Source organism: Cladophialophora yegresii, assembly GCF_000585515.1.
Source record: "Cladophialophora yegresii CBS 114405 chromosome Unknown aczIN-supercont1.5, whole genome shotgun sequence".
Classification (NCBI taxonomy): domain Eukaryota; kingdom Fungi; phylum Ascomycota; class Eurotiomycetes; order Chaetothyriales; family Herpotrichiellaceae; genus Cladophialophora; species Cladophialophora yegresii.
Genome location: NW_006913049.1, coordinates 3,411,610 through 3,425,400, shown reverse-complemented (window position 1 = coordinate 3,425,400; position 13,791 = coordinate 3,411,610). Strand labels below are relative to the sequence as shown.

General features: G+C 53.4%; 4 protein-coding genes across 4 annotated transcripts; all 4 read left to right on the top strand.

Moving 5' to 3' along the window:
• Window positions 1-1,219: 1,219 nt before the first annotated feature.
• Window positions 1,220-6,276, top strand: A1O7_07959 (uncharacterized protein; the record flags this gene model as incomplete). The annotated part of the gene is made up of 2 exons (XM_007761954.1): window positions 1,220-5,972; window positions 6,023-6,276. 2 exons carry the CDS (start codon window positions 1,220-1,222, stop codon window positions 6,274-6,276), a joined length of 5,007 nt encoding a protein of 1,668 aa, XP_007760144.1.
• A 1,126-nt stretch (window positions 6,277-7,402) lies between these two features.
• On the top strand, window positions 7,403-9,464 carry A1O7_07958 (uncharacterized protein; the record flags this gene model as incomplete). Its single annotated transcript, XM_007761953.1, has 8 exons — window positions 7,403-7,684; window positions 7,743-7,844; window positions 7,895-7,975; window positions 8,029-8,124; window positions 8,268-8,437; window positions 8,490-8,557; window positions 8,604-8,832; window positions 8,885-9,464. The coding sequence occupies 8 exons, from the start codon at window positions 7,403-7,405 to the stop codon at window positions 9,462-9,464; spliced, it is 1,608 nt and encodes a 535-aa protein (XP_007760143.1).
• Window positions 9,465-10,470: 1,006 nt separating this feature from the next.
• On the top strand, window positions 10,471-11,721 carry A1O7_07956 (protein arginine N-methyltransferase 1; the record flags this gene model as incomplete). Its single annotated transcript, XM_007761952.1, has 4 exons — window positions 10,471-10,583; window positions 10,631-10,658; window positions 10,710-11,166; window positions 11,213-11,721. 4 exons carry the CDS (start codon window positions 10,471-10,473, stop codon window positions 11,719-11,721), a joined length of 1,107 nt encoding a protein of 368 aa, XP_007760142.1.
• Window positions 11,722-12,220: 499 nt separating this feature from the next.
• Window positions 12,221-13,301, top strand: A1O7_07955 (uncharacterized protein; the record flags this gene model as incomplete). The annotated part of the gene is made up of 4 exons (XM_007761951.1): window positions 12,221-12,340; window positions 12,394-12,442; window positions 12,492-12,912; window positions 12,962-13,301. The coding sequence occupies 4 exons, from the start codon at window positions 12,221-12,223 to the stop codon at window positions 13,299-13,301; spliced, it is 930 nt and encodes a 309-aa protein (XP_007760141.1).
• Between the last annotated feature and the right edge of the window lie 490 nt (window positions 13,302-13,791).

Below are 13,791 nucleotides of genomic sequence, written 5' to 3'. Positions count from 1 at the left end.
GCGCCGGGTCGTTGTCAAGAAGCAAAGGAATCCTTTCCCCGACCTAGTGACAGCTGCCAGACCTCTGGCGATGGTACGCTTGGACTTGCGCCATTGGCCGAGATTGGCCAGAACCAGGAACAGACCTAAAGTGAGAGGCAGGACGGCGAGCTGGCCTCGATTGGAGGAGGGACGTCCGGCGCAGGCGGGCCGCGGGGCAAAAAGATGCCAAACTCTTCCTAAGTTCATAGCCGGAGTCGGAGTTGCGAACGTCAGACTAGCGCAGAGGATGAGTGCTCCGTATCGTGCTACTGTGGTAGGGAGAGAATGGCAATGACAGCCTCATCACAACATCACTGATGCCCACGGAACCCGTTCTTCGTGCTGTGCTTGTACGAGCACCGAGTACCCCGTAATATTGGCGACTAATCTGCGCTGTCACCTTGATCTCGCTTTCAGGACGATCCCATCCGCCTTCGCCTCACGTCGTCACCCTACTGACTCGGCACCACAGGCAATTTCTTCTGAGACTCGGTAAGCGAGGCAACAGTGCTCGTAAGTCCGGCACAAACTTCGCACTTGGCTCTTAGCTGCAGGTCCCGACGGAATGGGTGAATTCGCAGCTCCCGCACCTATCATGGCGGTCCGTTGGCTCCATTGAGGTGATCCTCCCTCTCGCGTGGCAGCTGAACCTTCCGCACAATAAGCTGCCCTAGAGGCGTTCTATGCTCAAAGCAGGTGAAATAGGTGGTGACTGTGGCCTGGAAGGCACCAACCACGTCGCCGCTCTCCATTGCTTTCCTTTCGCTGCTCTCTCACGCCCACACCAAAGTACGTGGTACCCAAGTCCACTCACTTTTTCGAACCGATACCACCATTCCGCTCCTTCTGCGCTCCCACACTCTCTAGACGTCCCCATCGTCGTTCCCTCATCGCGAAAACCTTTCGAGTCCTTCGTCGCATAACGAAATCTGGCAGCTGTTAGGCGAAGAAGCTCCCGAAAGTATCAACACAACCAGCATCTGTCGCGTCGCAACCTAGTCAACCCGCACGTAGTCGAGTCGACACTGCTCGCGGAGCACCGCTATCTACCGTCACACCACACCGCAGCCGACTTCCCTTGATGGCGGTTAATGCCATGAACACATCCTCTTTCAGCAGCGAACCGACCATTTTTCTTGGGTCCAACCGCACATGACCATGGTTCTCGATAGCAGACGTCGATATCCCCGCTGATGCTATGGCAGCTGCTATGGTCGCATCAGAATCTTCACTCAGCAGTCGCGTTTCCCTGATTTCTCTTGACCCGGCCATTGCCAGTCAGATCACCGGTACAACTCGAACAACAACCGACCCTTCCGCCTCACAGTATGGCTCCAGCCCGAGAAAAAGCACAAAAACGCCCGATACCGAGGTGTCGCGCAAGCATATTAGGAACAAATCTGCTCCGAGCGTCTCGGATAAGAGGGGACAGACGTCGCTACGGCGCGTGAAGGATAGTACGGAGGTCCTGAGACAGCGCTCTACAAAGTCCTCGAGCAGGAAAGCAAAGCAGAGTCTGGAGCCTGTGCCCGACAACGTCCATGGGCGTAATTTCACCGTCGGCAATGTCGGGACCGGAGGTGTCCTTTATCTGACTCCTTCAATGCGTCAGAAAGCTAACGCGAGTCCCTCCTCCATTGCCTCGCCGCCGCAATTGCCATCGACTGCACCGGCTCTGCTTAACAATGGCGAAACACGTGTTCGGCCAAAAGAAAGGTCCTCCACCGGCAGGTCAGAGTCTTCTTCTCAATCTCGACGGTCAGCTTCGAAGCGATCAGTCAGGCCTTCGCGGAGACCTGCAGTCGTTCTCAACCATGGTCGGTCGCAGTCGTTCTCCACAGTCGAGGAGCACCGGCAGTCTCTGCTTGGGCCCCAGGCCCGAACCGTGAGAATCGTCATCAATCGCCCAGAAACAGCGAGACCGAGCACGTCGCAAGATTCCACAAAGGAGCCTGCGCCGGAGCTGCTTCCAACTCTAGAAGTTCCTATCCCACATTACCGTATCGGTACTTTCCGTCTGAGTTCCAACGGAACGCCCATGCTGCGGGGTTCCTCCTACACACGGGCCTCTGCCACACCATCCGATGTTACGCCTACTACGGCAATCATGCAGGCTGAAGGTTATTTTGGCGGGCCGCCGCCTGCCAGCTTCAAAGCATTCGCCAGTCTCGAAGCGAAGGAGACGGGCGCTATGGATGCTGCCTCCCTCCGACCACCGATGCGATTCCTGCCCCAGGTAACGTCTGCATCGACTTCCAGTTTGCCCAGTATGGTCAAACCGGAAGTATTTGACGACCTGACTCAGATCTATGATGATCCCTCCGTTGTCCGGTATTGCCAGAACGTGAGAGAGATCACAGCAGCTACTCCCGCCCGCATCATTGCTCAGATTTCGTCCGACTCGTTCATGGACTACGACCTCGTCTCAGACTTCTTCCTCACCTTCAGGTCCTACATGTCCACCTATCAGGTGCTCGATCTGCTGCTGGCGCGGCTGAGGTGGGCTATTAGTCGACTGGAAGACGATGGGCGGATCATCCGAGTCCGCACGTTCGCTGCTCTTCGACATTGGATCCTCAACTACTTCATGGACGACTTCTTTTTCGATCGCCGCCTGAGGACGCGTTTCTGTAAAGAGGTCAACAAATTGCATCTCGACGTCAAGGCAAGCCCGAAGCATGGGTTTAGTGATCTCAAGCTGTTGCGCGACTTAAAGCGATGTTGGAATGGACGTTGTTCATTGTGCTGGGACCCCGAGGACTTCGATCTGGACGGCGATCAGGACGACGAGATCCACCCCGGAGGAGATGCCGAAGATGAACATACGCCGAAGTTACAAACTACTTTACAGCCTCCGCACATAAGAACCGAGTCGCCTCAAACACCCGTGCTAAGGGGGCCGACTCACAGCTGGTTCGATCCAGACGCTGTCGTTAGACCCAGCCACGAACGCCAGGAGTCCGCAAATTCGGGCCTCTTGAGTGACGGCAGTGTTCAAGCTAGTTCCTGCTTTGTCCCTAGGAAGATTCTCCGCCCTGGTGCCGATGACGAAGCTGTGCGGTCCAGAGCTCGGCATCCAGTTTCAGTACAACTGAGGCGCAAAAACGCTCCAGCGAATCTGCAAGTCATCACCCAACCGACAGCGAAATCGAAGTCGATCGGGCATAGAAAAGGAGCAAGTTCAATCGATAGTAACAGAGAACCGACCCCACGCAAAGCCCAAGCTGACCCGCTGGTATCCACGATAGATGCCGGCAGCATCATTCGGGGGCTCCTGTACAGTCCTAGCGCCCCATTCGTGCAGATTGCTTCCTCCCACTCAACCCACTCGCTCGACAGGAGTGACACATTACGAGCCGGGTCTAGAAGAGAGCCCGGTGGTACACAGCCGGCTGCACAACCTCCTGGAAGGAATATCTTCGGGTCATTGCGGAAAGTGCTAGGAAACAAGCATGGCCAGCTTGATGTGACGCTTCTAACGGTTTCACAATCCGCCCAAGAAGTGCCCATCCGAGGTCAAACATCACAGCTACCGCTCAACATGTCCAAGTCCCACGATGAACTCCGGAACAAGACCACAGGAGGTATGCAAAGAAAAGGCGAAGTCCGTATTGACCTTCTGTCAGCAGCCGTTTGCCAGAATTACGAGACAAAGTTCCCTTCCACGCATCGAATAACCTACGGAGCACTCTTCGCCACGAATCCTGCTCTACGACCAGCTACGTCGAGCGAAGAAAGTCTTAGGCCGCAGCGAGCGGCCAGTCATGCTACTCGTCAAAGTGGTTCGATTTTGATTGTGGATGACACGCGTCTCGATCTCCCGTCAATGTCTGGTGCACTCGCCATGGCAAATAAGGAGCTCGACTTTATACCCGCCCCCGTGCTTGCTAGTCCTCCTGGCGCTGCTCTGGACAACCGCAAAGAGAGTTTTGACGCAGTCGCAACACGAAGAAGCTCAAATGCTCTACCGGATGACCTAGACATGCCGCCCACACAAGGCAGCAACGATACGCTTGAGCAGGTGATGGCGGATTTGGGTGTTCCCGTAAGAACGTCGGAAGACAACGGTTCGATCTCTCCTATGGTCGAAAGAACACATTCTCCCACCACAGCCAGTTCCACAACCGTGAAGGAAGACCTCAATCACGCCAACACGCCTGCAGTCGAGACTGAACTCACAACCGTTCGAAAAAGCACAGAAGGTCAAGATACGGAAGAAGAGGAATCTGAGTCGGAGCTGAAATTGCCAACTCAGACTCTGAGGCGGCGACCAGGAGGAGACTTGCGGGGCGTGGAAAATGTGCAAGAGCTGGACCATATGGTGCATCACACTTCTCTCGATACTGCCAGCGCAATGTCCGATTCCCCCCATGAGTCCTTGCTTATCATGAAGACAGAGACTGTCAAGCATGCTCCTCCAGTGGATGGTCCGCCAGTTAACAAACCTATTTCCCTGATCAACACTCACTCTTCTCAGCACCTTCGCCCTTCCTTCGAGGCAGCAGTTGCCGGTTTCTCTGATATTCCCGACGATGATGATGGTGGGCTCGAGGCTACTCTAATGAAACTTGAGGGTCGTTATGAAAAGAGGTCACCTCCCATGGAGCAGCATCCCTTGGACGGGAATTCGAGGCGTCGATCATTACCAGAGCTTAGCCGTATGTCACAGTCGCGACTTCAAGAGCATCCGGTCAATGTTGAAGGCCCAATTGCCGGTCCTTCTGTGCATGTCCGTACGACGGTAGACGAAATCGCCTCTGAAGAGTCGAACGATGAACCTCTTACTCCGGAACCAGTGTTAGCCGAAGTCAGGCCAGCAGGCTCGCGGAGGTCTTCGATCTTTGGCCTGCCGACCGAATCGATTGCAGATTCTGAAGATTCGTATGGTTCTCTGCCGCTCTTGCAGCGCGACGAAGGCCATGAGAGTTCTCCGGAGCTGCCCCCTCCGAAATCCCCCACAGATTTACCACTGGTTGCTCCAGGATATTTCCCACAGGACCCGCCGCAGTTGTTTCACCTACCGAAAGGACCTCCGCCAAGTGGTAACAAGCACAGGAACAGCGTTCCTCGCCCAGGCACGGCTAATGAGAGCGCGCACTCGTTCCTTCTCGACGAGGACGAGAATCTATCGGATTTGTCCTCGGAGATTTCGGTCGACATCATCAACTATTCAGAGGTTGTGGACCGCTCGATCTCGCCCATGCTTGCAGCTCCGGGTACTGCTATCTCGGGGCTAGAGATACCGGCGCACCCTTTGACCTATGCTTCAGTCGTGGATCTAAGAATACCCACGCCACCAGCACAGGCCTCGGTTCCAGTTCCGCAGGTCAAGAAACCAGAAACAATGAAGTCTGCAAGCACAGAACAGCCACCTAAACAACACAACTCTCTGTCCACTAATGCCTTGGCACGTCTGCCCGCTGGTCCCGCGCACATGCCCTTTATCCTCGCCTGTGACTCACAAATCCTCGCCCAACAGATGACACTGGTCGAAAAGTCGGCATTATGTGAAGTCGAGTGGTCAGATCTGGTGGACATGCGGTGGGATACCAAGAATGCCGAGGTGGTTGACTGGGTTGAGTGTCTCTCAAGTGGAAATATCCGTGGGATCGACCTGGTCAGCACGCGTTTTAACCTGGTTGTGAAATGGGCGCTGTCGGAAATTGTCCTGACCCAGGACATCCAGGAACGGGCTCGGGTCATCACCAAGTATATCCACGTGGCAGCACATGCACGTAGGTTGCACAACTATGCCACAATGCTGCAGCTCACACTTGCCCTCACCTCTACCGATTGTACTCGTCTATCGAAGACATGGGCTTTAGTGTCGAGCCCAGACAAGTCTCTACTCAAGCACATGGAAACTCTGGCACAGCCCCTGCGCAATTTTCACGACTTGCGAACGGAAATGGAATCGGCCGACCTCAATGACGGCTGCGTTCCTTTTCTAGGTAAGCGAGTTGAGCCTGGTTCATATGCGCAGCTGCTAATTCCTTCTCAGGGCTCTATATTCGCGACTTGACATATAATGCACAGAAGCCCAGTCACCTCCCTGGTGCGCCTAACAACGAGTCTCTGGTCAACTTCGAGCGTTATCGAAGTACGGCTGTGATTGTCAAAGGTCTGCTTCGACTTATCGATGCCAGTTCCAAATACAACTTCGAACCTGTCCCAGGGATTATCGAGCGATGTCTCTGGCTGGCCGCGCTGAGCGACGATCGAATACGTAGTGCAAGCCAAGCTCTGGAGGAGTAGGATGAGGTTGTGGAAGCTGATAGTGACAGCGTAGTGGCCCGGTGCCGTCAGCTGTCACGGTCTTCATTGTTAGTTTCTGAGCGCTTCAGCAGGCGTGTTTGTCTTTGTATTTGTTGTTGCAGTCTTGCATTTAGAAACCGGGCCGACCTTTCGAGTACTGGATAAGAGGAGGATGGGTTGACAGCTGTATGCGTTCGGAGGAAATGACAGGGTTATAGGCGTAGAAGGGAAGAGCACGAGTCTGAAGCGATTCAGCATCCCACGCTGGTGGTATTCGTAGAAAGAATGTTGGATCGCCGGGTAGAGACACGCCTTGACCGTCGACTGTTAATCAAATCATGTTGTCGAACGGAAGAATTGTCACAGATACATACAGTACTATCGTTCTGGGCTTTGAGCGACAGTCGGTAACTGTCGTTGGAATCTTGACCGTCACGCTTCAATCACTATCAGCGTGCCTGACCGTAACTATGTCTTCCATTCTACACAGCGTCCACCGACAGACGGCAATAGCTAAGGCTGCATGACACAGGGGTCCCTCAGTGGATCCAAGCAGCATTGGCAGCAACTGTAAGGATGAGCGTAGCCAGATAACGGATCCATTGGTCGTCTTTGAACAATCCACGCTCCATTCACCTGCGTCCCATTGCCTGCAGAGCAAACTTGCCATGGCGAGGTATGTCGATCGGCGGAGAGCTGTGGACATACGAACCCCCTTTCTCGCTGGTCCTACATACTACAGCCAAAATCCTTTCTGAGCGGCCGAGTGCCGCATTTGGCTTCCCATTTTCAAGCATCAAGGCATCGTAGCCGAGGGCCCCCCGAGCAAAGTCCTGCAAAAACAATAACATCGTTCGCTCGTGTCATGGTACAGTACCGGGCATTGATGGCGACATCTGAGTATAGATGGCATCATGTTGACACGCTCCCACATCCAATGGGATATACCGATACCACCAACATCTCCGCATCAACCTCGGAGATCCCCTACCCTGCAGTCAGGAATGGTAGCCGATAGGGTGGCTTCCGATGGTTCCAAGCCGTATAAAATGCCATGACCAGTTCAGGGGGGAGCCCAGCATTCCGGGACCAGTACGCCACCACACTCAAGCTTTAGCTGGGCAGCATGGCTGAGAAACAGCGTACCACGGTTGATAAAAGACGTTCGAGTCTACCGGTCGTCACAGAAACGCAAGACGACACCACTGTCCATGTTGTCCGTCGTGGTGAAGAAATCGAAGATGATACGTCGCTGGAGAGCGAGATTGTCGGATACGATGCTGAGCGGATGAAGGCTCGGAGCCTGTTGAGCGAGGCTGAGGAGAAGAAGCTCATGCGGAGGGTCGACTGGCATCTTATGCCATTCTGTAGTATCATGTTCTTGCTCAAAAATATGGACTACCAAAACGTGCGGAGCATTGAACCTTCGGACTGGGGTGTATCGCGTGCTAATGCTCGAGTAACAGGCGGCCAATGCCAGAATCATGAACAAGGCAACCCCCCAGAACATTCTTACACAGCTTCACGTGAGCTCGAACGACTACAACTGGATTTCGACGATCTATTACGTGAGTCTACACTCTGCCCACCGCGATGCCACCAGATCTGACCTCGACAGGTCCCATATATCGTATTTGAGGCTCCCTCCAATCTGTTCATAAAGAAGATACTCCCTTCGAGATGGCAATCTCGCATAGTGGTCTGAGCCGTGCCTCCGTGTAACACATTGCCAGGCTAAAACATCGCACGCAGGTCTCGTGGGGCATTGCCATCGCATGCCATGCCGCTGTCACCAGCAAGAGTGGTCTTTACACTGCACGCTTCTTCCTAGGCATGTGCGAAGCAGGTGTAAGTTGCCATCCCTCTCGATCCTTGTATCGATACAACTGCACAACTCCAAAAACGAAGGCATTGTCCGAGCATGCCCTTTTTCCATGACTGTTATCACCCAGCTCCTGCTTGATTCAAGGCAGACTTTGACACGTCTGCAGATGTTCCCTGGCGTGCTGCTGCAGATGGTGTACTGGTATCGGCCGGACGAGATGAGCATTCGGCTGCTCTATTTCTATGCCCTTGGCAACTTCTCGCAAGTCATCAGCGGTGTCTTGGCATATGCTTTCGATACGATATCTGGACGGAGCGGTCTTTCTGGATGGCAGTGGTGTGCTCTATCTGACCTCGTCGCGGAGGTGCTCCGGCTGATGTCGTTATAGGTTGTTTCTTGTTGAAGGAGTCATCACGATCGCTTTCGGGATTGCACTCTTCTTCATCCTGCCGGACTGTGAGTAACATCGAGGTCTGGTGGCTACCCCAGCTGACATCAGTAGTCCCAAAACAAGCGAAATGGCTCACCGAGAAAGAAAAAGCATTCATCCAAGCACGCTTGCCGGGCAATGCCCCTCGAGCTGAAGAACTCAACTTCAACTTCCGCGAAATCCTTACCGCACTGAAAGACAAAAGAACGTGGCTGTTCACGCTTGTTTGGGCGACAATGACAGTCGGGACCACGGGTCTGACGTTCTACCAGCCTACGGTCATTGCAAATCTGGGTTTCACGTCAGTATCTTGCCGAGATGGAATAAATCTCTCATTGACCACTGTCTTCTAGCTCAATCGCTAAGAGCCAGCTTCTCAACATCCCGACGTCATGCCTCTCGATCCTCATCATCGCCACGTCCGGATACTTTGCAGATAGTGCATGGCTGCCTCGACCCATTCTTCCGCTCGGTTTCCTCGTTGCCATCCTAGCATGTTACAGTGTTCTGTATACCTTTCCCAGCAATGGCGGAGTCTACGCCGCGACTGTCATTGCGAATTCCTTCGCGCAGTCTTGGTATCCCATGATGTGGCCGTGGCGCGTGCAAACGACATCGAGGGCAACCGGCTCAGCATTCGCGATTGGATTCGTGAACAGCTACGGACAGATTGGTGGCGCCGTGGGACCGCAGATCTTCCAGTCGAAGTACGCGCCTCATTACACCACTTCATTTGCAGTTGCCATGGCTGTTCTTGGTGCTTGCATCTTGGTCACTTGTGTGACATGGTGGGTGACGCGGGAGACCGAGCGGCAGACGAGAAGGATTAAGAAGCTGAGAATGAAAGCTGCCAAGAGTGGAGCCGCAGTACTTGACGATGTCAACTTCAATGCAGACATGAAGCACAGAGAGGACACTCGCAACGCGGCTTAGACAGGAGGTCACCCAAGGCACCTGGTTTGAGAGTGCCTTGAGGGACTGCAGGCCTTCTGATAGTAGGTAACAGGGCTGCTGCCAACAACGAGGACGTGTAGGAGGGAGCCCGTTTGTGGCCGTGACCAGGCTCAGCGGGAGGTCTTCCATACACAAAAGAAAGTCCTCACAACGAAGAAAGCCTTAAAACAGGGGCTCAGGCCGTCCCCATCTCCTGCGGCCGTTGATTTACCCCGTGCGGGATCAGGCTTTTGCGCCAGGGCGGAGTTATGCATGTACGATGCGAATTGCCTGTCTGTTACCTCGTAGTCATTTCTCGGCCTGGAATGTTTCGTGACTAGCTTCCACATTAGATCCCATTGTCGCACTATTTTGGCCTGCCTTGCAGTGGCCTTGCGGTATCGCAATGATGACTATGATCATTGATGCTGTATTGTGAACACAGAACCCATGTCCCAGCACCAAGGAGTTGCCGTCTGGAAGACGACAAATTTATGGCCCCGGGCTGCCAAGCGTGACTGTCGCTAGCTATAGTGTACAAGCATCCGTAGTGTTTCCGGGTCCTAGACGTGGATACAAGAGTGGTGATATATTTTTGGAGTAGAAATTTGACTTGAAATCAGCACAGAGGGGTTGTAACTCAGGGGTAGAGTGCCTGCTTTGCATGTACGCTTAACTGCAGGAAGGCCGGGGTTCAAATCCCCGCAGCTCCAACTTGCTTTTTTTTTTCGCTTTTGCTTCTTTTGTTTTGAGCTTGTGGATGGATCATCGCCGTTCGGTCTGGACCGAAATGTACAGAGTAGCCGTGCTATTTTCATGCTGCTAGAAGGCGCGACGGAGCTATCGGCGAACTTGCCGAAGACGGGCCCACGAGGCTGAGTGTTTAGGTACTCCACCCGATCGTGCCAATCAAAAAGCGCTTGGGATGCGAATTTATTTTTGTCGTATAGAGCCTTGTATGGCTTCGACTTTCGACTTTTCCACTGCATAACTCGACCGCATCAACATGACAACCGCAAACGGCGCAAAGCCGTCAGTGGCCGACATGGCCAGCATGTCTACTGAAGAAAGAATGGCAGGCATGGAGCACTCCGAAGTCCGCTATTTCACCTCCTACGAGTGAGTTCCTCCTCTGTCGCCGAGATGGCCTGCTGACCGATCTTGAGCCACCACGGAATTCACGAGGAGATGTTGGTAAGGACAACATCCAAACCCTCGCTGGTATCAATCTGACCTCGATTCCAGAAGGACGAAGTCCGCACTCGATCATACCGAGATGCCATCTACCAGAACCAACACATCTTCAAAGACAAGGTGGTCCTTGACGTGGGATGCGGCACCGGGATTCTCAGCATGTTTGCAGCAAGAGCAGGCGCCAGACATGTTATCGGCGTGGACATGTCCAGCATCATCAACAAAGCCAAACTGATTGTGGAAGCCAATGGCCTCACCAAAAAGATCACATTGCTACAAGGCAAAATGGAAGAGGTTGAGTTACCAGCTCAACATTTGAACAACGGGAAAGTCGACATCATTATATCCGAGTGGATGGGGTATTTCCTGCTGTACGAAAGCATGCTTGACACAGTTCTCTATGCACGGGACAAGTACCTCAGGCCGGCTGGATTGATCTTCCCCGATAAAGCCACAATATACATGGCGGGCATCGAGGATGGCGAGTACAAGGAGGACAAGATTGGATGTGAGTGCACTGGACAAGATGCCGCACCCTAGCTGACATTGCTTAGTCTGGGATAACGTCTATGGATTCAACTACTCACCCATGAAGGAAAGCGCATTGAGTGAGCCTCTCGTCGACACGGTCGAACTCAAGGCACTGGTCACCGATCCATGCCCAGTCTTCACCATTGATCTCAACACAGTCACAACTAGCCAATTAGCATTTTCGGAGCCATTCCAGCTCCGAGTCCAGCGCAACGACTTCATCCATGCGCTCATCGCTTGGTTTGACATTGACTTCACGGCATGCCACAAGCCCATCCGATTCTCCACCGGTCCGCATACCAAATACACGCATTGGAAACAGACGGTTTTCTACCTCCGGGAGGTTCTCACCGTAGAAGAAGGCGAGACTGTGCGAGGTTTCCTTTCAAACAAGCCAAACAGCAAGAACCGCAGGGATCTTGACATCAAAATCGACTACGAGCTTGAAACGGACGATCGCACGCGCTCTGCTCGGGGCACATGCGAGTACCGAATGTACGTCTTCATCCCTCGACATGATAAATCGTACTAATCATCTCCAGGTGTTAATTCGGGATACTGATGGTATCTTTCGCATCTTTCCTTGCGTGGCTTACCCTGTCTCTTTCATAGGACCAAGAGACTGCATTGCCGGATATTGTTTGCTGCACCTCTGCATTGATGAAGGAAACGGCACCTCCATCCACGATAAATGACCGAGATGACTTTTGAGCAGAGTCAAGCTCCTCGTTATGACTAAGATACCCCACGAGTTGATGCTGATCTTGATAATGAAGTCCATAATGAAAAAGCTTAAAAGTTATCGCGCATACATCGACTTGTGCGCCGAGCCTGGACTGACACTCGTGTTGATTACTCTCAATAGCCGGCTACTTACGGAGTCCAGGCCTGTAGTTGCGAAATGCCTCGGCTCGCGGCTCCCCACACTTGTCTTCCGAAAGCACATAGCCCGCTTGTTCTGCTCTCGCTTTCTGTCCACAACAACTCGAGCTCTTGAGTTTGTGCTGAAGCTCAGTGTCGATAGAGAAACCATGTCTGGTCCGGGAGTCGGCTTCGAGTATCCTCCAACCGAGGTGTCTTGGTTGAAGCGAGATGTGCTTCTGTTCGCAGTGAGCATCGGTTGCACTGTGGACGAACTGCACTTCATCTACGTGAGTGTGAGGAGCAGACATTGACAGATCTGGCTCTGATCAAGTCTTTGCAGGAACTCCATCCGAAATTCGCCGTGTTCCCTACGTATGCGATCATCCTGCGTTAGTTCTGTGTGCTCCGACTCGTCCGGTCGAAATTGACTTGCAACAGCGTTCAAGAAGACGACCCAAGAAGTCATTGACTTCTATGCCTCTCAGGAGAGCAATCCAATTCCCGGGATTCCCAAGCTCGACGCCAGACGTGTTGTCGACGGCCAGCGCATGATCCAGTTCCTGAAACCACTCCCTACGACCTCAGAAGGAAGAAAATTCGAGCTGCGGTCGAAGGTCATCGGAGTGTATGACAAAGGCAAACCTGGCACAGTGGTTGAGACTGAGCAGACCATTGTGGATAAAGAGAGCGGCGAAGTATACACGCGAGCCGTGGGCTCCGGCTTTTTTGTTGGCCAAGGAGGATGGGGCGGACCCAAGGGGCCTGCGACGATCAACTACCCACCGCCCAAGGGTAGAGAAAACAGCCCAGATAAGATCAGCGAAAAGCAGCTGACTGCCGAAAGTGCGCATCTGTACAGGTGAGGAGCTCGCGCCGCAGGCTTGATCAGCACTAACATTGTCCTGCAGACTGAATGGTGACTACAACCCTCTGCACGCGACGCCTGAGCCCGGCCAGAAGATGGGTTTCGGCGGCGCCATCATGCACGGCCTGTCAACCTGGAACTTTGCCGCGCATGCGATTTTGAAGGAGCTGGGTGGAAGTGACCCGGCCAACATCAAGGAGTATCAGGCCCGGTTTGCTGCGCCTGTGAAGCCCGGCCAGAAGCTCGTCACGAAGATCTGGAGGACTGGCGATGTCAAGAATGGCTGGGAAGAGATCAGATTCTTGACCGAGGCCGATGGAAAGGTCGTCCTCAGCAACGGGCGAGCACTGATAAAGGTGGTCGATGGAAAGAGCAAGTTGTGAAAACATCGGAGCGGCGTAAGTGCAAATGGGCGGCCACGGTCTTTCAGCCATCGAGACCCCAACTTTGGTCCCGGATCTCCGACGCGGCTGTTAACTTTTATAGATGAGGTGTGTTCAGGATCAAGATATACACCGTACTCAACCCATCAAGACTTTCGTGCTGTTCTCCTCAGTTCTGGTGGAACATCGACTGCTAGACGGATGCTGCGTACATCGAGTCATGCCATGCTCTCTTTCAGGCGACCTTGAGTCAGGGTGTCGGTCTGCCCTGTCCGAGTATGGAAGTCGCTACCTCGTATAGCGAAAATAAATCCATGATTCTAGATTGTGGAACGCGGAGCCAAAAGATTTCGATGAAAAATCCGCCGGTGTACAGCGGCTCGCGCACCGACGGCCCAGGCTTCGTGAATCACCATCATCGTCCACCGCGGCCTGAGCCTCGGAGGAAACGTTCGCCATATCGGCTTGACACGGCGTCGAAGGCTCTATG